This window comes from Botrytis fragariae (genome assembly GCF_013461495.1).
Source record: "Botrytis fragariae strain BVB16 chromosome Unknown tig00000161, whole genome shotgun sequence".
In the NCBI taxonomy this organism is placed as follows: domain Eukaryota; kingdom Fungi; phylum Ascomycota; class Leotiomycetes; order Helotiales; family Sclerotiniaceae; genus Botrytis; species Botrytis fragariae.
In genome coordinates, this window is record NW_023500998.1 from 1,300,160 (window position 1) to 1,321,314 (window position 21,155).

Below are 21,155 nucleotides of genomic sequence, written 5' to 3' on the forward strand. Positions count from 1 at the left end.
TCAGGAGGGGCTGAGAGGGGAGGGACGAAGGGAGGGGAAAGGGGATTGGCATTGGCATTGGCATGTGCATCTGGGATGGGATGGGGGGTCATTATCTAGGCGCATGTGTACTTCTTATTTATGCTTGTGGAATTTCCGTTTCTGATTTCGGCTTTCTGTCGCGGTGCACAATCGTCGTACAGTCGTGTGTTTGTTGTTTGTTTCGTGGTACTTTGTTCTACTTCCTTCTACTTCTACTTCTCTTCTTGAAGAATTGAAGAAAATACATAGTAACCACGAGAAAGATAAAGATAACGAATTCGCATTCGAAGTCAAATAAAATATTTGAAGGGTTGGAGGAATATCTTATTTCGGATTTTATAAAAGAGACTTTGTTATTGAAATCAAGTGACAATGAGATCATTAGGGCCGTTGGTGGAAAGTTTGAAGGGGCAGTTGAGTTCTGATGCGAAGATTTTGATGAAGGGGGATGAGGGGTATGCGGAGGGGATTAGTAGATGGTCGAGAGCGGCGGAGAGGGAGGCGGTAGGTTTATGATTTCTTTTTGGGGGGGGTTTTCTTCTTCCTGTTTTTGCGAGGGAGGAGTGGGGAGAGAAAGGGAGAGGGAGAGAGAATGGTTATTGCTCTAGAGGATAAGGGGAGCGGGGAGCGCAAGAGGAGTGATGTTTGTGTGATATTTGGGGGATTGGAGAATTGAGATTTCCCATCACAATTTCCCGAGGATGTTTTTTTTATATCTATCTATCTCACAGTCAATGTTCAGTACTAGCTATATCGTACTTGCTAATGTTCTCTCCAGGCTCTAATTGTTTATCCTACCACCGCCGAGGACGTCTCCAAACTCGTTCTTTTTGTCAAAGAACAGAGGCTCGATTTTGCAGGTTCGTATTTGGTTAATAAATTACTCAATCAGATTTCATGAATCCCTATAACTAATTCCCCATCACAGTCGCCGGCGGTGGACACGGCTCATCAGGCGCCTCATCGACCCAAAATGGACTTTCCATTAATCTCTCCAAAATGCGCAACGTAACCGTAGACCCCGTCAACAAATCAGCCCGCTGTCAAGGCGGCGCCCTCTGGTCCGACGTCGACACCGCTGCTTTCGCTCACGGCCTCGCTGCCGTCGGCGGCACCGTAAATCATACTGGAATCGGCGGACTCACCCTCGGAGGCGGCTTTGGTCATCTCACCGCCAAGCACGGATTGGTGATTGATAATCTCCTCGAAGCAGAAGTCGTGCTCGCCGATGGACGCATTGTGACATGTTCTGCAAATCAGGAGCCTGATCTCTTCTGGGCGATCCGCGGTGCGGGTGTTGGATTTGGCGTCACGACCAGTTTTACCTACCGATTGCATCCGCAACCCAACCGTGTCTGGGGCGGCATGCTCGTTTTCCCGCGCGAGAAATTAGAAGCAATCGTTTCATTCGCCAACACAATCGTCACGCCCGACGAAGAAAATGCTCTCCTCCTCCTCGCCTTTGCCTCTCCACCCCCAGCCTTCCAGCCCGCGGTCCTCATCCCCGTCTTCTACAACGGCACAGAAGCCGAAGCCCACGCCTACTTCAAACCGCTCTTGGATCTCGAACCACTCGCCAACACCACAAGAGAAATGGATTACGTAGAGGTAAACGGCATGCTCAACGAGCCCATGGCGCACGGCCTACGACGCAACTTGAAAGGCGCCGCGGTCATGTTCCCACTAACCTATTCCTTTGCCGCGGAAATCTACACCGAGACGGAGAAATTCCTCCTCGAAACCCCGGATGCGAAACATACCATGGTGATTTTCGAATACATACCTTTTGGCAAGATATTAAAGGTGAGACAGCAGGATACTGCGTATGCGAATAGAGGCGCGTATGGAAACCTGGTATTTGGAGCGAGTTGGGAAAGTCAGGAGACGGATACGAAGTGTAGAGAGTGGTGTAGGATGATGGCTCAAAAAGCAAAGGCGGAGTTGGAGAGGAGGCTCAAGGACGGCACGGATGAGATTACCAAGGATGGAGTGGGTGCTTATGCGAATTATGATGGTGGTAAGTTTTACATCTTTTGTTTTTGCACTTTTGCTTCTTCCATTTTCGATATCTACTTAGCAACAGTCCACCATGCATCTTCGTCGCAGATTTTTGTTTTCATTGGCTGATGATTCGAATAGCAAACCATGAAGCAGGCAAATTGGTTTATGGCGTCAATTATCCTCGTCTTGCGGAGTTGAAGAAAAAATATGACCCCGAGAATGTATTTTCCAAGGGTCCAAATCTTGTTTCCTGAGTCACTGGATTATAATTTGAGCATCGGTGTCAATTATTTGATCCAAATGTTGTCCTCCCAGAATGAAATTCAAGGACTTTTATATAAAAGACTATACGAGAGATCATACAAGAAAGAATTAGTGCACGCAGTGAAGAAACTTTTGATATATCAAATTCCGTCCTATGGAAAGGTAGGTAGGTAATGCTAGGACATAACAACTCGCGCCAATCCCCATAAAACCTCAGAACTGAACCACCCTTCTGATGTTTCCCGCTTGAAAAAACAGATGCAATATGAATACAATACAATACTTATTAATAAGACCCCCGCAATAAAAACCAAAAGTAAACTATTCGTATCTAAAAATCGAATCGATCTGGTAGCACTACAGGTGCAATCAATGTCCATGTATAAATGCCATAGCATACCCATGAACTGATAATTTTGACCCACGATGCCCAATATGTTCTTCCCACAGGTGCAAAACTTGTATTTCCATCTGTGTATTCATCCATGTTCATGGTGAGAAGTGTAGCTACCCAAGTGGTCGCCAAGAAGAAAATTACGTGGAATAATGCATAACTGTATTGTGTCGAGGTTCTCTCGTCATCTCTGGCGGTGTTTCCACTATCGCTTTCATCATCATCGTCTAGAAGAGCGTCTGCAGGAAGACTTCCTTCTTCTACGGCCTGTCGAAGAGCTGCTGCACGCATTTCACGACGGCTATCTGGTTGTTGGGTAACTAGATCATGTTCATCATCCTCGGGCAACGCAATCCTCTTTCCCTTTCCTCCCAAAGCTACTCCTTGTGTTGCGGCTCTGGTTGTTGTATATGCAACTGTGAGCATGGTAACGATCGCACCAATAATAATGGAGGTTGCTCGTGTTCCTTGAGCTCGAATAAGAGGGTTGCAATGCTTCGTATCAGGCTCCATAGATACTGCAGACATGGTGAGGTATGTACAGTAAATAGCAACCATAGCTGATTGCGCCAAACCTGCTCTTGGATTAAATTCTTGAACCATAGGGTGGACAGAGACGACCGAGACGATAATTAGGAAGATTAAGTTGAGGGTGATAGCAGTTTGGTTCATTGAGCATCCGGCACCAGCAAAGAAAATGTATTGTACGATGGTCATTGCCAAAGAACATGCATACATGCCCAATGTTGATCCGATCAAAATTCCTCTCCAAGCGCGAGAATCATATGCTTCGATCTGTTCGAGACAGTATTCCGCCCAGGTATGTGCAAGATCAACCAACAGAATAAGTCCGAGAAGGAGGAATAGTGTCGATCCGGTGAATGCAATGTAGTTTCCCCATACCAAGAAGAACCCATCTGGGATCAAGAACGAAAGTACGATCAAGCCCAACCAGGCGATGATTTTAGGACCCCAAAATCCATTTTGTATTGCTGCACGTGGATTTTTCGAAGAGTTGACGCCTAATAGCATCGATGCCATGATAAGGTGGAAAATTCCCAGTGCGAAATTGATCCGATGAACCGCAACCCAACCATAGCATTCTCCTTCTGGACAACTGATCTTCATATAATCCAAAGTCAAGCCTTGTAGTTTGTTAATCGCCCATGGTGTTAGCATTATCCATGATAATATTGAATTGATTAAGAGGATGAGGGCGTATGCGATACGAGTGGCAACACTTTTCATCAGTCAGTCTTGGTTTATCAAACAAACGCCTCGAGTCTGAAGATATACCTGTTACCACATTTACCACAGGCACTGCATACAGCAGAGCATGTTGCCGCTCCACAGCAACTTGCAGCAAAACCCATCACCTAAGAATATAAGTAATCTCTTCATATCAAAGTCCAATAAGTAGAACTCACAGTGCCTATGCTTGGCACAGCCAACAAAGGAATTGAAAGTAGAGCGCCCATTTTTGCGCTCTGCTATAATGTGATGTCGCAGTATTAAACTTGGCAATAAAATAATCCGAGACTCTATTGAATGTGATTCATGAAAAATCTGTATCGTTAATAGTTGAGCACAAAAGTTGAAGGATAACGTTAGAAGTTGTTTTGGAGATGGCTCCTTATGATCTATGCGGCTGATGAAAGCAGTCTAGGCGACTGACCTGCATTAGTGCGGTGATGGTTTGTAAGATCCACCGTAAATCAAACTGATAAGGAGACATTAGCGGAGTTGGTTTATCTGATAGCGGACTTACGTGTGTGCAGACGACAGCAAGAGGATACTCTAATTTCTTTCAGACAATCACTCGTACTTTGCCCAGAAACACTTGGGAGAACACTTTTGTCTCTCATTACAAAACATATCATTTGAGATTTTTCGCCAGCGAATACCCCTTCTTTTTGCTTTGACTTTTGCAATGATTAAGACGTGAAACTATACAGGCCCCCCTTTGAGTAATCACGATAACGACGCGGTCATCGAACATGTCGGAAAAGCCATTACAAGCAGCGAGGATAGTGTCGAGTGTTGCAGCAACCTGTATTGCATTGGCATGTGGAACGAACTATGCTTTCTCCAATTGGGGCCCGCAGTTCGCTGATAGATTGAAGTTATCATCAACACAGATTAACTTGATAGTAAGATCACTTTGCGCCAAACTATCTGCTCTTGATATCATGCTAATTAGTTGTAAACAGGGTCTATTTGGAAATCTGGGAATGTATGCATGTGGCATACCAATTGGATTATTGGTGGATGGAAAGGGGCCTCGACCAGCCGTTCTATTGGGAACGGTTTTGCTTGCCGCGGGATACTTTCCACTATATCAAGCATATGATAAAGGGTCCGGATGGTTACCACTACTTTGTTTATATTCATTCTTTACCGGACTTGGAGGGTGTGCTGCCAATGCAGCTGCCATTAAGACTTCAGCTCTCAACTGGCCACACAACAGAGGTACAGCGACAGCTTTCCCACTGGCCACTTTCGGGCTCAGTGCATTCTTCTTTTCTGCATTTACTGCATTTACATTTCCAGGGGATGCGGGACATTTCCTGTTAGTCCTGGCCTGTGGAACCAGTGGAACAGTATTTTTAGGATTCTTTTTCCTACGAGTGATACCACATGCCCATTACTCGGCTCTTCCCGGCCATAATCGATCCGATTCAAATCGACTACATCGCACAAAATCAGAGGATAGTAGACGTGCAGAGAGAGATATCTTAGAGGGTGAACCTGGTATGTTATCTCCATCTGTTGCGTCTTCGGGCAAACATCATATCCTAAACCATCATGTGATAGAGGCAGAGGTACCCGAGAACGGCGTCACGTCCGATACCGACGAAACCTCCTCCTTGATGTCTAGATCCTCCGATGAAGAATCTCGAAAAAATGTAGACGAAACTGACAAGAAGGATCACGCGCATCGTGTAGATATTCGAGGACTGCAACTATTCAAAACAGTCGAATTTTGGCAATTGTTCGCTTTGATGGGGATACTCACAGGCATTGGATTGATGACTATCAAGTAAGTTTCTCATTTTACTCGAACTCGAGCCTCAACTAATCTATCCTAGTAACATCGGAAATGACGCACAAGCACTTTGGCGACATTGGGATGATTCAATCCCAGAAGAGTTCATCATACATCGTCAAGCAATGCATGTATCCATCCTTTCCGTTTGTTCATTCACTGGTCGTCTCCTTTCTGGTACGTAATCCCCTCTATGTTCCAATTTCTCTTTCACTAACGCTCCAGTAGGAGTTGGTTCAGACTTCCTCGTCAAGGTCCTACGCTGTAGTGGTCTATGGTGTCTAACTCTCGCCTCTCTGATCTTCTTCGTCGCTCAAATCGCTGCTCTCAACACCGAGAACCCACACCTCCTATTTCTTGTCTCTTCATTCACTGGTCTCGGTTATGGTTTTCTCTTCGGTTGTTTCCCATCTCTCGTAGCTGAGGCTTTTGGTGTTCATGGTCTCTCCACAAACTGGGGTTTCATGACCCTCTCCCCAGTCCTCTCAGGATACATCTTTAATCTTTTCTATGGCACAGTTTATGATCGTCATAGTATTGTGAAAGATGGAGGTGTGAGGGAATGTACCGAGGGCTTGCAATGTTATCGCAGCGCATATTTGGTTACTGTGGCGGCGTCGGTTTTGGGCTTGTTGGTTAGTTTGTGGTGTATAAGGTATACCCATTTGGAGAGACTGGAGGAAGCAAGAAAACTTGAAGCAGATGAGAGAGTGGAGTAAAGATGCATGAATGTGCATCCCGCAATCGAAACCACCAGTCTGAAAACGATAGGATAATAGGAGATTCGATGAAAGACGAGGGTTGGCCCCTTGTCTGGTAGCTACAACGGAGGTACTGGTCGAGTTACGAAAGGGTGTTCTTGGATAGAATGGTCTTGGAAGGAATGGAATTGATAGACGGCGGACCGGCGGCTACTATAGAAAGGTTTAGAGCTGGAAGGGCGAGGGGTGTTTTCCTTTCTTTCCAATTTTTTCGTTCTGGCAGCATTAGCGATTGGATTAATGTGAAGATGGAACGAAGAAGGAAGGTCTAATGCACGGGTGCAACTCCAAGTCCATATACTATTTTCCATTCATGAAATTGGAATCAAGTGGTACTCAACATCTCATTCATTGAACAATCAAATTTTCTTCAAATACTATCCAACAAACTTCGAGATGAGATTAAGACGTGACGGAATTTGTGAGACCTGCATCGTTGACTACCTAGGTAAAATGCGGATTCTCGAAGTTCACTTATCTTCGGGATGTTCCTATTTAAACAAGTATCGAATTTGGTAGGTAGTGTGTGCAGAAGTCTGTGATTACCGAGTATACAATGAGGCTCTATATAGAACTTAATCTGGTGGGGTGATCAAGGATGAGTAGGTATACTCGGTATCTTTTCGCTGTCAGCAGTAATCGAATGATTGAAACTATATGCAATAGAATACTGTCGTCGTGGATTTTCATTAGTTAAATCAGCTGTTTCCTTATAGTACATTTTTCAGTCATCAAGTGAAAGTAGGATGATATACCAATTCATACCTCTCTGGTTATACTTGTATTCGCGCTATCTCCTCCTACATATTTTAGATGAGTTCAACAATCTGTGACATTCTTCCTCGCGTTCTCTGAACTTACGATATATACCTACCTACCTGCTGATCTCAGAGGCCTTAGAGGCGTAATAGGTAGGTATCTACAGGCTTGAGGCCCTGAAGCAGATGTGCAACAAAAATGTCTGAAGTGATAAAGTTAAGAAGTGATTGGCGTCTAGTAATTGGTAAGCCGTGAAGTGAATCTTGAGAGTGAATACAAGGATGAGATGCAGTATGTGGGTGCAAGATTTATATGTCATGGTCTTCGGCTATGCACATCTTGCCTTCGGATTGAAGTATCTTCATGATGAGTTGTGATATTGACATGGTTGCACTCATGTCGCATCTACCTGGGAGTTGCATCTCTGATTTTAGTTTTTCTTGATGAGACTGCGGTTAGCGAGTGGCAGGTATATGATTGTCTGGGTATGTAGACGTGTGATCCTCAGGTCTGGGATCTGTTTCAAACAAGTACGGGTTTATCAAATAATTTGAAGGAGAGAGTAGATTTGACCGACAAAGCGAAAGACTAGAATGTTCAGTGCTGGATCCATATCTGAAAATTGGTTACCTAGGCACTGTATTGGATGGATGTGGGAATGAGAAATGCAAGATCAAGATTTTGGGAAGGAAAATAAGAAATAAAAAGGTTGGCTATGTTCTTCGACAAATCTTCAAACTATCGCAGAGTATTGGAAGCTGCGTTTCTAGCTTAACACACATGTATTCAGATCGTTGAACGAATCTTCTCCTGCTGTAATTGTCTGTATTTAAGACTTCGAAACCATACTGGGAATGAAAGAAGAAAAGCAGTTGGATGATGAAGCATTAGACGAAGGATTGTAGAGTACTATCGGAATTTTCGTAGTTTATTTTGGATGGCATAAGGGGGATAATTTGTCGATGGAAACTACAAGATACGGAATCATTATGAGGAGCATAGTTCCAACTTCTGGAATCTTTCAAGATACGTAAATCTATGTTGTGATTACACTAGATACTGTGATGGTGTTGTAGCGTTGAAGTGGCGATACTACTCACGTTCAAAAATATAATCGTGCTCAAACTTGAAGTATAAACTTACTCGAACATCGAATCAGTATGACGCTATCTCGTGTGAGCAAAGTACCACGACGACCAGTGCACCACCCATTAAACTTTACAGGCTGCCAGATATATAAAAAGTTACTCCCAGTGAACTCTATAAATAGCTTTCCAGCAAAACACCAAATCTCAATCAAATGTTTGGATTTTCACATGTTGCATACTGGTACATCATCATCTATTTTATATCACAAGCTTGCTCGTTTACTAGAACGAACTTTCAATACTGCCAAGACGTTTAGGGTACTGCAAGGACGCGAGTCTTTCTACACTACAAGCTCATAAGCTTTAAGGTTAAAGCTTCGTTCCGTATGTAGGTCGCACCGCATCTTACGCGGCTCTTTCAGACCAGTAGTCAAAAGTAGTAGGCAGATCTTTTCGTGTTGGTATGCTGATGCATATACGAATATCGTGAAATGGTATGGTGGATGTTTTGCATGTTGTGCTTTTCGATGTCAAACTTTGTGAAATGTAGCGTGGCAGTATTGCTAAGTGTGTAGACATACAGACAATTTGGCATTCAGCATTTGCACTTGATTTTGCAAAGAAATTTCTCCATCTTTGCGAAGGTTATCGATATCTCTCTATATGATGCGATGTGATGACTGTAAAGCTAGCTGCAGCACGATAGATTCACAATGGCGCAAGAGCAGGTTTTGCGTACGTACTACGCATATTTATCTTGGTCTAGTGTTTTTGTTCAAGGCGTGCAAGCCATATTCAGAACCAATCCCCGATCGAGCTCTCTATCTACTTGGCAACGTAGATAACGAACACTTTCTTGGTTTAACGGGATGTCAATGGTGCAGTAACGATATGTAGACTCCGTATGTACTAGAGAGGTGTGCAAGCACGGCAAACCAGTATATTCAAAGAGTTAGAGACAAATTGAATCTATGTGAGGCGTGAGGCGTCGTTCACGGGTGAATCGTCTGTTATTGGTTGGACGGAATTAGATTCAAGGTACTATGCTGCCTGTCTAGTACTGATTTTATTTCAGATGCATTGTAGCACTGGACAAACGAGTTGTGCTTTGTTGAGGTTGAATTGTATCCAATGTTGAACGATGTCGACTATTTGTTAGCAGGTCTAATCAAAGCGTTACCTAGTATCTGCAGACGTGAAAATGAAGCTTACACAATGCGCATAAAGGCGGCATTTGGACTGAGGGGGTTAATTCCATATTTGTAAGGAAAGTGGATGTGAATTAATTATTTTGAGCTTCATGTGGAGCTGCGGGAGAGCTGCTTTTGAAGAGAACGTGGTGTGTGTGTTGGTATAATACTCGAGTAGAGCTGGATGTATCACCACCAGAATTTGAGATCCCGCCTGTTCTCTTGATGATAAATCTCTCCTTTACAGTCTTCATTGGCCAGACCGTAATATCTACGAGCTTAGGTTACAATCAGAAATGAAGCAATTTTATATCCACGTCTCGTTTGGACGGACACCCAATTCTCCTCCGCAGTCTCCGTCCGACCTCTTCCCTTCCCCAACACAAAATTATCCGATATTAAACATCATCCCCAGCCAGCGATAATTTTCAATGGAGCCCCAGATAAATGGATTCTGGCGCGATTTCTTGGGGATGAGAAAGCCGTTTCCCAGCCACTTGAATATTCTATTGAGTATCTAGGTATAAAGTTTTATCACCTTTCTAACCCCATTTGAGTCTTGACGCTGCAATCCCAAGTTTGACTGGTAGTCTGAACGAAGTGCGCTTCAGGATGAGCCGCGTGGGGGTTGTAAAAGTGTAAAAGTGTGAGATGGAGGAATTGAGGAATTGAGGAATCGAGGAATGATAGCGCTAAAGATTGGTGCTACGGGGTAGGTAGGTAGTAAGTAGGTACCTATCTATCTATACTGGGTGGCTCCAAAGTTCCAACTGTTGGTTTGGAATTGAGAGCACATAGCCCCTGCCATAGGAGTGAAGACATGTTCTCTATCCAAGGCTCCAATGCAAGCAGTAACTTCATGAGATCCACGGAACATCCTTGAGCATGGACAATACCGTACAGAAGTAAATCATGTTTCAATGTTGGAAATGCTGTTGAGGATGCGTTCGGAATCTGATTTGATATCAAGCTGACACAGACATTGATTTGGTACTGCACGACGTACAAGAATTTCAAAAGGTTGGTTTACATCCCCCATAGGTTTAGATGAAAGACTACTCCCGTTGGAGCGCCACTGCTAGGTCGGAAAGGTCCAAGGCACTGATAAAATAGCTACTGCATGATAGTGCATGTACCACCATATGCAGCATCTTTATTTATCTCTCTACCACGCCAATGAATGTTCGACCAACTTATATTGTCATGTCGCGATACTGCAATAGGACGTACGAATATTACCCTATCCTATCTCGTATCTTCCAATCCGTACAACAGTGTCTTTCACTCAATTTCAAACATCAGTAACGAAAAATGAATTGCTTATTAGGATCGTCTTATGAAAAGAATATCGATGTAAAAACCAAGCACTAAACGTGCCAAGAAGCTTTAGAACATCATCATGCGACGATGACAAGAAGAATGAAATATGTAGATCGACCCCTATTCACCAATCATGGTGCACAAGATCCTCACGATAACTTGCTGTGTTACTGTGTATGTGCTAAAAAGTGGTTTGTTTAAACGTTCGGCCGGTCTTTTTTCCCTGGTATCTGAGCGATCAATTTGGCTTGAAACATAACCATTTTTCGCAATGACAGCGAATATGCTGGTGTTGTCTGGAAATTTGAATGAAATACTTCCTTCAATTTGTTATAGAAGTTGGGGATGTTTATGTTACTCGCTAAGTAGGACGTGTAGATAGGTATATACAGATTCTAGATTCTTAGGCTAGTAGACAAGTAGATAGATAGATCCTTTGGGTAGACGTTCTGCACACTATTATAGTAGGTTCCCGCGATAGTAACTTCAATCGATCGACGATATCTCCCTCCTCTCGAGCTACTCAAGAGTCCTTTCGACCAATGTGGATGAAAAACGGTAAAGAAAAGCATCAAGGTATACCGAGAAGTCATCCACTCATAAGCTCATCCCTACTGTAGGTAGCAGGGTTAAAATACGTGAAATGGGATATTATAAAAGAAGCTAAAGAAAAAAAAAATGGAATGAGCCTTACTCTATTAATATCAATAGGCTTAGCTTAATAACTGGCTAGAAATACATGAAAAAAGTATCTGATAGACTGATAGACTGATACTACTAGTTAATATCAATTCGCCTATCCCTAATCAGTCAGTTCCTTCAAGGCCTTCCTTAGCTCTTTCGCCTGTGGTTTTTCTGTCATTCAAGAAATCGCCAATTCTCTTGTCTCCAGCCTATCCGCCAATTATTTTCACAATCTCCTCACAACATTCCCACCGACAGCGATTTCCCACGTCAGTCTCCTATTCAAAATTTGGAGATTCGTGTCGCAAGTCTGCTTAGATGCTGAGGAGATCATCTGGGTCGGCCGCAGAGGAAGAAGGCGACGATTCAACAGCGAATGTCGACATAATTGAAGGACCAGGGTTTACAGGTCGCTCTAGAAGCGAAGTATCGATATCGAATAGGGATTCCCAGAATTTCCAATCAACTTCACGACAAACCACTCCTCAACATACTCAATCCGAATTAGATCGTCGGAAAAGTTGCGACAAAAGACCTTTGGCTGCCAGGAGTCGACGCCCCAGCAATACAAATTGGAAACCAACTGAATCGCGCAATGGACAAATAGATAAGGGTCAACCCAACGAAACGGCTGTAATTAGTGTTTCCTCGAAAGGGGCTATTGAGGTAGATAAGATGGCCGACTCGAGACAAACTTCACGACGGTCGAGGTTACAAAGTCCTTGGTCTTTTACACCATTGACCTTCGCTACAACAGTTATAGCCTTGCTTACTTTGGCGTCTATTATACATTCATTTACTACGCGGCAATTGGATAACAAAGGATGTCGAATGTCATATATGAGGCCTTCTTTTGCGAAGTTATCGGATTTCGATACCGAGCACACCCGTTTTGCAAGCAAATATTCCGTCTATCTATATAGGGAAGGAATGGTGGATGAGGACACCAAGGTATGGGACTGCGTGAAAATTAGAGTGCTAAACTTACGAAATTTGTCTAGGTTAGAGGTGTTCCCGTCTTGTTCATACCTGGAAATGCTGGAAGTTATAAGCAAGTTCGACCAATTGCGGCAGAGGCAGCCACATACTTTCACGATGTTTTACAGCACGATTCTGCAGCGATCAACGCCGGAGCACGGAACCTGGACTTTTTTACTGTCGATTTTAACGAGGATATAACAGCCTTCCATGGCCAGACAATGTTAGACCAGGCAGAATATTTGAATGAAGCGATTGCGTATATATTATCTTTGTACCACGATCCTCGACGATCGCAACGAGACCCGGAGCTACCAGATCCAACTTCCGTTATCATATTGGGGCACTCGATGGGTGGAATTGTAGCTCGTACAATGTTGATCATGCCGAACTATCAGTCGAATTCGATTAATACGATAATTACAATGTCAGCTCCACACGCTCGACCTCCTGTTTCCTTCGATGCGGAGATTGTCAAAACTTACAAGCAAATCAACGACTACTGGCGTCAAGCCTACTCACAGAAATGGGCAAACAACAATCCTCTATGGCACGTTACTTTGTTATCTATAGCTGGAGGTGGACTCGATACTGTGGTTCCGTCGGATTATGCCAGCCTGGAATCTCTGGTGCCAGATACACATGGATTTACCGTTTTCACGTCATCCGTGCCAAACGTATGGACCGGTATGGACCATCAAGCTATTCTATGGTGCGATCAGTTTAGAAAAGTTGTCGTCAGATCTTTATACGAAGTTGTTGATGTGAATCGGCCTGCACAAACGAAACCTCGAGCAGATAGAATGAGAATCTTCAAGAAATGGTACTTGACAGGAATGGAAAGCCTCTCAGAAAAGACTCTTTCCCACAAGGAACCCACGACTTTGCTTACTTTGGAAGACGATTCGCACGCAATAATCCCCCAAGGAGAAAGATTAACCCTACGAAAATTCGGAGAGTCGAGAAAACCAAAAGCACATTTGCTCCCGATTCCTCCCCAGGGGACACCAGGTGGAAAGCGATTCACACTTCTTACTGATCAAAAACTCGATAAACCTGGGGATAATGGGAAGTTGGAGGTTCTTTTCTGCAGTGTTTTCCCTCTGCATCCAGGCCAATCAGCGACACTATTTTCTATGAATATGGATTTGTCTGGGGATAGCTCTGGATCTACGAGATTAGCTTGTAAAAATGCTGCAAGTGACACTATTCCTTTACCAGCATCCACCAGAACATCAAAGAAGCCTTTCTATCTGGATGATGAGGAAGAAATAAAACCATTTTCTTATTTACAATACGATTTGGAGGATATTATTGACCACCAATTCGTTGCTATCGTCGATAAAGCAGTTGAGTCAACTTCTGGATGGGTGATTGCCGAGTTTAGTGATAATGTTCAGTCACATCGAATCAGATCTTTGAGTCTTCGACGTCTCTTGGCTTTCGGTATGAAAATGAGGCTCCCACCAAACAGACCAATGGTTGCGGAGGTTAAAATTCCCGCCGTGCACTCCAGTTTATTGGCCTACAACTTGGAAATGGGCAATCAGGTATGCGGGGAGGAATCGGAACTTTTCACCCCGCTTTTACGTCAATATATTTCGGAACCTTACGAATCCAAATACTTTGTAAATGTGAAGCAAGCAACCATCAACATCCACGGAGTTTCCCCGTTCATGCCACCTGCACTTAAATACAAAGCCATTCAAGATGGGCTGAGTCTTCAATTCTGGACTGATCCGACGTGCAACTCGAGCATTAAGATCTCTCTGAGTGTCGATATTCCAGGCAGTTTAGGGAAGTTGTACATGCGCTATCGAACGGTTTTTGCTGCATTCCCCTTACTGGTTGTTGCCCTCGTGTTGAGAAAGCAATTTCGAATGTATGATGAGACAGGAATTTTCATTTCTTTCAGCGAAAGTCTGGACTTGTGTTTACGTCAGTCTTTACCTTTAGTGTTGGTAGCTCTTACATGCCTGTCAGTGTCATTCTCCCAGGCAAGTACGGCACCACCTCAAGGAGCTCCTACGGGCTTTTTGGGATGGGGAAGGAATGCATCGGAAACTGTCATTGACTATACTAAAAACGATTTACTTGTGGGCTCACAGGATCCTTTCTTCTGGTTCATGGTTCCTCTAATTGGGCTGGTTTGTATTGGTGTATGCGTAATGATCAATTATGCTACATTAGCCATTACTCACATTTTGAGCGTACTCTATGGCTGGATAAGTGTTAAGCCGGCGTGGTTGCGAAACGAAGATAGAAAAAGGGCATCATCTCCAGCATTCGCACCATCTTCTCCCCGTCGACGAGTATTTACGACAGGCGTATTGTTATTCTTGGTGTCTACGGTCATTCCATATCAGTTTGCATATCTCGTGGCATGCCTGGTACAAATAGCCACTTGTACAAGAGCCCTACGATTTGCCCGGGAAGCACGTTCTAACACGAATTACAACTTCTACAATTACGTCCACTCAATACTTGTCCTTATGCTATGGATCTTACCAATCAACCTCCCAATACTCGTTGTGTGGATCCATAACTTGGCTGTGCATTGGTTAACGCCCTTCTCTTCTCATCACAACGTCCTCTCTATCATGCCCTTCATTCTTTTGGTGGAAACATTAACGAGTGGAAAGATGGTCCCTCGTGTTACATCGCGTGTTCGCCACGTTACCAGCGTTCTGCTCTTCGGCATCGCGATCTATGCTGCAGTATATGGAGTGACTTATGCCTACATGCTTCACTATCTAGTCAACTTGGTAGCTGCATGGCTTGTTGCTATTCATTCTTCGACCTCAAATTGGACATTTGCGGGTGTAACGACCATGTTCGATCCTGAAAGCAATGAGAATACTCGCAAGCGAGGTAAGACTCCTTGAACGACAATACTGTTCACGAGATTATCTACAGCACCATTAAATTCAACGACTCACGATTCAACGCCCACCACCTTTATCAGACTCCTATCACTTTTATAATCGGTTGAAATCATGGCGACCCGCAACCTATCAACCTATTTTTGTTTCTTTTACGCACTAGACTTTTCGGCGTTCTCAACAAAGTATAGAACTTTGAGCGTTTGTTTTCCCGAATTTCACACTTTTTCTAGAATTCAATTCTTTCGCTTACAGCGAATGATGTTCATACAAATTCGTTCGCAAATAACTATACTCATAAGCGATGTACATAGGGATGTTGGCGTTCTCTTCTTTTCCAGCTGCAAACTGTAATTACGCACGTACATACCTACATTTTTGCGATGCGCTGGTGTTATGTTATTCAAGGGGGAAAGGTGTAGGCTGAGGAGGTATATTAAAGGGGGCGAGAGGGAGGATGGGGTATGATACTGCAGCGGCCGGGCAGTAATCAAAAAAAATCTTGGCTACTTTGTAATGTTTTATATTGTATCTTCTTCTGATGGCGAGAAGGGGACTGGAAAATAAGAGGAGGGAAAGTGAAGATGTAGAGGTGATATTAAGTGGGGAGTGGAGGAGAATGGGATGAGATGTATATTTGATGGATGGAAGTGAGGTTGCAAGGGGGAGATTGGAATGCCGAAGATTGTTCTGGCCTTCGCTTTAGGGGTAGAAACGAGAAGGTGGAATGATGTGTTAACACTGTGCTGTGCTGTTGCTTATATACCCTTTGGTTTGGAAATGGAATTGGGGATGAGAATTGTGGAAGACGGGATGAGAGTGAAGTGTGAATGCAGGTGCGAGGTACCGAGGGAATAATTGAATATAGACTCCGGAAGGGAAACTTCTTACATATTTTTGGGTGCATTTATTTGTGTGAATCCTTTTGTAACTACTTGAACGCTGGAATTCTCAGTATGGCGAATATATCGCTTCCGATGTGCTCCTAATCTTCGCCTTGCTATTCATTTTGTCGAAGAGACTAAAAACAATGAACTCGCTCCCGGTGGACCTTTGGCTACATCTGCCCACCACTCGCTGACCACAAGCAATACATTTCATGCGAGTTGATACCTTTTTACATACTGTATGAAATCTTTAATTTACATGAGAGTTGGAGTGGAATATTTGCAATGTCGTTTGAATGGTTGAAGAAACCTAAAAATAGATAGTCTCGAACGTCCCTCATTAGTTATCGATGATGTCGTGTCCTATCGGATAATTTATCGAGCAATCTTGAAGTCCCTGAAATCTTTCTATTGATAATTTTTAAGGGGAAGAGGTTCTCATCCAATTTGTATTTCACAGTACATATATTTCGTCCATTTTGAGGGCGGGCCATTCCTTTATTTTTCTGCAGATGGTTTTGGCTTAAATCCATCAAGGTGTTTTGACAATCTGTTCCTTATAAAGTCGGAGCCGTTTGTTCAATTGAACGCGAACGCGTATAGTACGATTTGTTTACGAGGCAGACGAGCATACCAGCAATATGGCTAGAGTTAATCGTTTTGGCTTTTTGGCCATTGCGATGGCTTTCCATCTGGTGTATATTTATTCAATTTTTGATATTTATTTTGTGAGTCCCATCGTATCTGGGATGCGCGAATTCGGGGTAGAGAGGCCAGATGGAGTGGAAGCTCCAGCAAAGCGTTTGGTGCTTTTTGTAGGTATGTTATCCTGTTTTCTTCTTTGGCAACTGTGTCTGGATGCAATTGACTGATACTTTGAATCTGCAGGCGATGGTCTCCGAGCAGATAAAGCTTTCCAATCATTTCCAGAACCATACCCAAAATTAGAAGAAGATCTCGTTCCGCGGCCTCTTGCGCCATTCCTTCGCTCGCGGGTCCTTGGACATGGTACTTTCGGTGTCTCCCATACTCGAGTTCCTACAGAATCCCGCCCAGGACATGTTGCGCTTATTGCGGGCATGTACGAAGATGTATCGGCAGTTGCTACTGGATGGAAACTCAACCCAGTGAACTTCGACAGCGTTTTCAATAGAAGTAGACATACTTGGTCATGGGGAAGTCCAGATATCTTGCCAATGTTCCAATTGGGCGCTGTGCCAGGTCGTGTCGATGCATATACATATTCTGCTGAGGAGGAGGACTTTTCAAAGGCAGCTATACATTTGGATATCTGGGTATTCGATAGAGTCAAGGCTCTTTTTGCAGAAGCTGCTACGAATGCTACTTTAAACGCCGCATTGAGAAAAGACAAAAATGTGTTCTTTCTACATCTCCTTGGCTTGGATACTACAGGTCATGGTTTCCGCCCATACTCGAAAGAATATCTATATAACATCAAAGTTGTGGATGAAGGTATTAAGGAAGTAACAAAGGTCATCGAAGATTTCTACAATGATGACAAGACCGCTTTTGTCTTTACAGCCGATCATGGAATGAGTGATTATGGAAGTCACGGCGATGGGCACCCAGACAACACACGCACTCCCCTGATTGCATGGGGATCTGGAGTCGCGAAGCCTATCGTACAGGCCCACGGAATTGCGCCAGGGCATGACGAGCTATCCTCAGATTGGGGTATGGACCATATTCATCGACATGATGTTTCACAAGCAGATGTTGCAGCTCTTATGGCATATTTGGCTGGCGTTAACTTCCCAGTGAATTCTGTGGGAGAATTACCCCTATCGTATCTAGCAGCGGATATTCCCGAAAAATCTGAAGCTTTCCTGGCTAATGCTAGAGGTATTCTTGACATGTATCGAGTCAAAGAGGAGCACAAGAAAGCCACTGAGTTGAGATATCGACCATTTGAGGGTCTCGGAGACAAGAATCATACGGCCGAGCATCGATTAGCTGATATCAGAAATCTGATTGATCGAGGACAACATGAAGAAGCAATTCGCGAGATTGCAGAACTTGTGAGACTTGGTTTGGCTGGTCTTCGATATCTTCAAACATACGATTGGCTCTTTCTGAGAGCCCTCATTACAATAGGCTATTTAGGGTGGATCACATTTGCCCTCACTACCGTCATTGATCTTCATGTTCTTCATGGTAAAGCTGAGACTTCTAGAACTTTAGCGGGAAGTCTTTTCTTCTCTTCAATTCTTGTTGCACTTTTTGCTTCCTTTATTGTTTCTGAATCACCTGTAACATATTACGCTTATGCTATTTTCCCGGTGGCGTTCTGGGAAGAAGTATACGCCCGCCGAAATGCACTCGTTGAGGGTGGAAAAGCACTATTTGGACATGTCAAGTCACCAATGGCTTACATTGGAACATTTATCAAAACCATCATCTTCTTGGGTGTCATAGAATCACTCGTAAGTCAATATGTACATTCTACGATTGGTCATTCAATAACATCTACAGGCATGGGGTTACACCCACAGAGAGATCTTCTCTGCTTTGTTCGTCGGCGCAACCTTCTGGCCGGCATTCTATGGCTTGGGATTCTTGAAAGAAAACAAAGCATTAACATTAACATGGGCTGTGTCCTGTTTGGGAATGAGCACCTTCACTTTACTTCCTGCAATGAAAGTGGAAGATATAGACCTTATGTAGGTTATCACTTTCTGGAACAATCAGGTTTCTAGCTAATCGAGTGAATAGTTTGTATGGTGGTGCTTTGATGGTAGTGGTAGGTGTTTTGTATCTTGCTTTTGAAAAGAAGCTACTCGCAAAATCCAAGATGACGGGAGATTCTATTGCGCCAGCCGAAAATCTTCTATCCCGCACACTTATTGGAGCACAGGTGAGAAACTCCATCCATCACCAGAAATCATTAAATTCTGACCTTTCAAATAGATCGGTTTGATTGTCCTATCAATGCTTGTTACGAGATCTACTGCAATGTCCTTACAGGCAAGAACGGGGCTTCCTCGAGGAAACCAGATAGTTGGTTGGTGCTTGATTGGTAAGTTGACGAACACCTGGATGATATGAGGAAAGCTAACATGAATAAAGTGGCGTCTCTGATAATGCCCTTTTTGCACCGTCTACAGCCCAACAACCATTATCTACACCGATTGATGATTGTATTTCTCACATTTGCACCACTCTTCGTAATTCTCACCATCTCTTACGAAGGACTTTTCTACTTAGCATTTTCTGCCACTCTCATCACCTGGGTTCTATTGGAACATGGCATCCACAAATACACTTCCAGTAAAACAACAAAAGTCAAGGCGAATGGTGCTCCAGTTCCAGAAGTCCCTACCTCATTATCCTCTTCTCCATTCCGCTCTCTCACATTGACTGACGCACGGATATCTCTATTTTTCCTCATACTTTTACAGTCTGCATTTTTCAGCACAGGAAATATGGCATCTGTCTCATCGTTCAGTCTGGAAAGTGTGAATCGTCTAATCCCAGTCTTTGATCCTTTCTCCCAAGGAGCGTTGTTGATTGTGAAGCTTATGATTCCATTTGCATTGATCTCAGCGAACTTGGGTATCTTGAACAAGAGACTAGGCGTCGCGCCCTCAGCCTTGTTTATGGTAGTAATTGCTATTAGCGATTTCTTGACCTTGCATTTCTTCTGGGTGGTTAAGGATGAAGGGTCATGGCTGGAGATTGGCTCGACGATTAGTCATTTTATTATTGCAAGCTTGCTTTGTCTTTTCGTGGCTAGTTTGGAGGGGGTTAGTGAGCTGTTTATTGCGGGGGTGGAGGTGGAGGATCATTCGAGTCAGATGGGGAAGGAGCGGGAGCTTGGGGGAATAGTTAAGAATGTGAAGGGGAAGAAGGAAGGGAGTGAAAATGAGATGGGTAAGACCGGTGTGAATGGGAATGGAAAAGACAAAAGTACTTAAAAGTGGTTAACGATATGGATAAAGAGGGAAAATATATGTATATATTGTAATGATTATAAGAGGATCATGATGTATTTGGATGGGAATCATGAGAGCATGTAGATGAAAGTGATATGGATGAACAATGGTGAATAAAAACCCAATATCACATGGGGTTGTTCAAGAACGTACCGAGGCTCTTCTCTAGCTGATGATCCTACATTTCACCGGAGACTAATCAGCTCAAGCTTACACATATCGTATTGTATTGGTGAATACTGGGGTTGAACAATAGCACGGGTACTATCTGGGGTGCATATGCCACATGAGGAATTGCGGGGTGATGGGGTAAGTGGACGGGGTGAGGGGATGGATGGAGGATGTGTTCCGGGAAGTATTCGTGGTTACTGGGTAGGTGGCTAGTGATGGGTGGTTAGGGGTAGGGAAGTGATGGATGTATCGGGCGGGTCTGGAGTTAGTGCGTGGTGGGTTGGATGGTGTGTGAAGTGGGAAGTGGGAAGTGGGAAGGAAGTATGAAGTATGGGGAGATGTTACTAGTTTAATAAGGGAAGCGAAAGTAATTAGCTAGAGGGGTAATGATTTGGCGTTTGTGGAGGAGGATGGGTGTTGATGTTAGATGGATACTTGGAGCGGTATTGGTATTGGGAATTGGAATTGGAATTGGAATTGGAATTGAAATTCAAATTGGATGAAATATCACATTAGATGATTCAGATTGATATCGAACATTTTGTAGTATTTAATAGTACCTAGTAATAATAGCAGCAAAAAGATAAAAGTAAAAGTGTTGCTAATTGTGCAATTGATATGAGATGTATAATGATATATTGAAATCGCTAGACGAGAAAAGGGACTTTCTCTGCGCGGCTAATATATTCTGCATAAGTGATTTACAATTTCATCATCATGTGTAGAAGATTCCACAGGGCTTCGAGGTCGAGCGTT

At 43.5% G+C, this 21,155-nt stretch overlaps 5 protein-coding genes across 5 annotated transcripts; 4 read left to right on the plus strand and 1 right to left on the minus strand.

Moving 5' to 3' along the window:
* Positions 1–393: 393 nt before the first annotated feature.
* On the plus strand, positions 394–2,337 carry Bfra_009577 (putative 6-hydroxy-d-nicotine oxidase protein; the record flags this gene model as incomplete). The annotated part of the gene is made up of 4 exons (XM_037339918.1): positions 394–525; positions 800–881; positions 950–2,038; positions 2,161–2,337. The coding sequence occupies 4 exons, from the start codon at positions 394–396 to the stop codon at positions 2,274–2,276; spliced, it is 1,419 nt and encodes a 472-aa protein (XP_037189968.1). The 3' UTR covers positions 2,277–2,337.
* A 280-nt stretch (positions 2,338–2,617) lies between these two features.
* Bfra_009578 (putative serine incorporator protein) lies at positions 2,618–4,158 on the minus strand (the record flags this gene model as incomplete). The annotated part of the gene is made up of 3 exons (XM_037339919.1): positions 2,618–3,920; positions 3,977–4,056; positions 4,108–4,158. 3 exons carry the CDS (start codon positions 4,156–4,158, stop codon positions 2,618–2,620), a joined length of 1,434 nt encoding a protein of 477 aa, XP_037189969.1.
* A 519-nt stretch (positions 4,159–4,677) lies between these two features.
* Bfra_009579 (putative major facilitator superfamily transporter protein) lies at positions 4,678–6,445 on the plus strand (the record flags this gene model as incomplete). Its single annotated transcript, XM_037339920.1, has 4 exons — positions 4,678–4,830; positions 4,891–5,720; positions 5,770–5,903; positions 5,955–6,445. The coding sequence occupies 4 exons, from the start codon at positions 4,678–4,680 to the stop codon at positions 6,443–6,445; spliced, it is 1,608 nt and encodes a 535-aa protein (XP_037189970.1).
* Positions 6,446–11,846: 5,401 nt separating this feature from the next.
* Bfra_009580 (putative gpi inositol-deacylase protein) lies at positions 11,847–15,391 on the plus strand (the record flags this gene model as incomplete). The annotated part of the gene is made up of 2 exons (XM_037339921.1): positions 11,847–12,479; positions 12,530–15,391. 2 exons carry the CDS (start codon positions 11,847–11,849, stop codon positions 15,389–15,391), a joined length of 3,495 nt encoding a protein of 1,164 aa, XP_037189971.1.
* Positions 15,392–16,916: 1,525 nt separating this feature from the next.
* Bfra_009581 (putative gpi ethanolamine phosphate transferase 1 protein) lies at positions 16,917–20,210 on the plus strand (the record flags this gene model as incomplete). The annotated part of the gene is made up of 6 exons (XM_037339922.1): positions 16,917–17,094; positions 17,164–18,719; positions 18,769–18,956; positions 19,009–19,150; positions 19,204–19,312; positions 19,363–20,210. 6 exons carry the CDS (start codon positions 16,917–16,919, stop codon positions 20,208–20,210), a joined length of 3,021 nt encoding a protein of 1,006 aa, XP_037189972.1.
* Between the last annotated feature and the right edge of the window lie 945 nt (positions 20,211–21,155).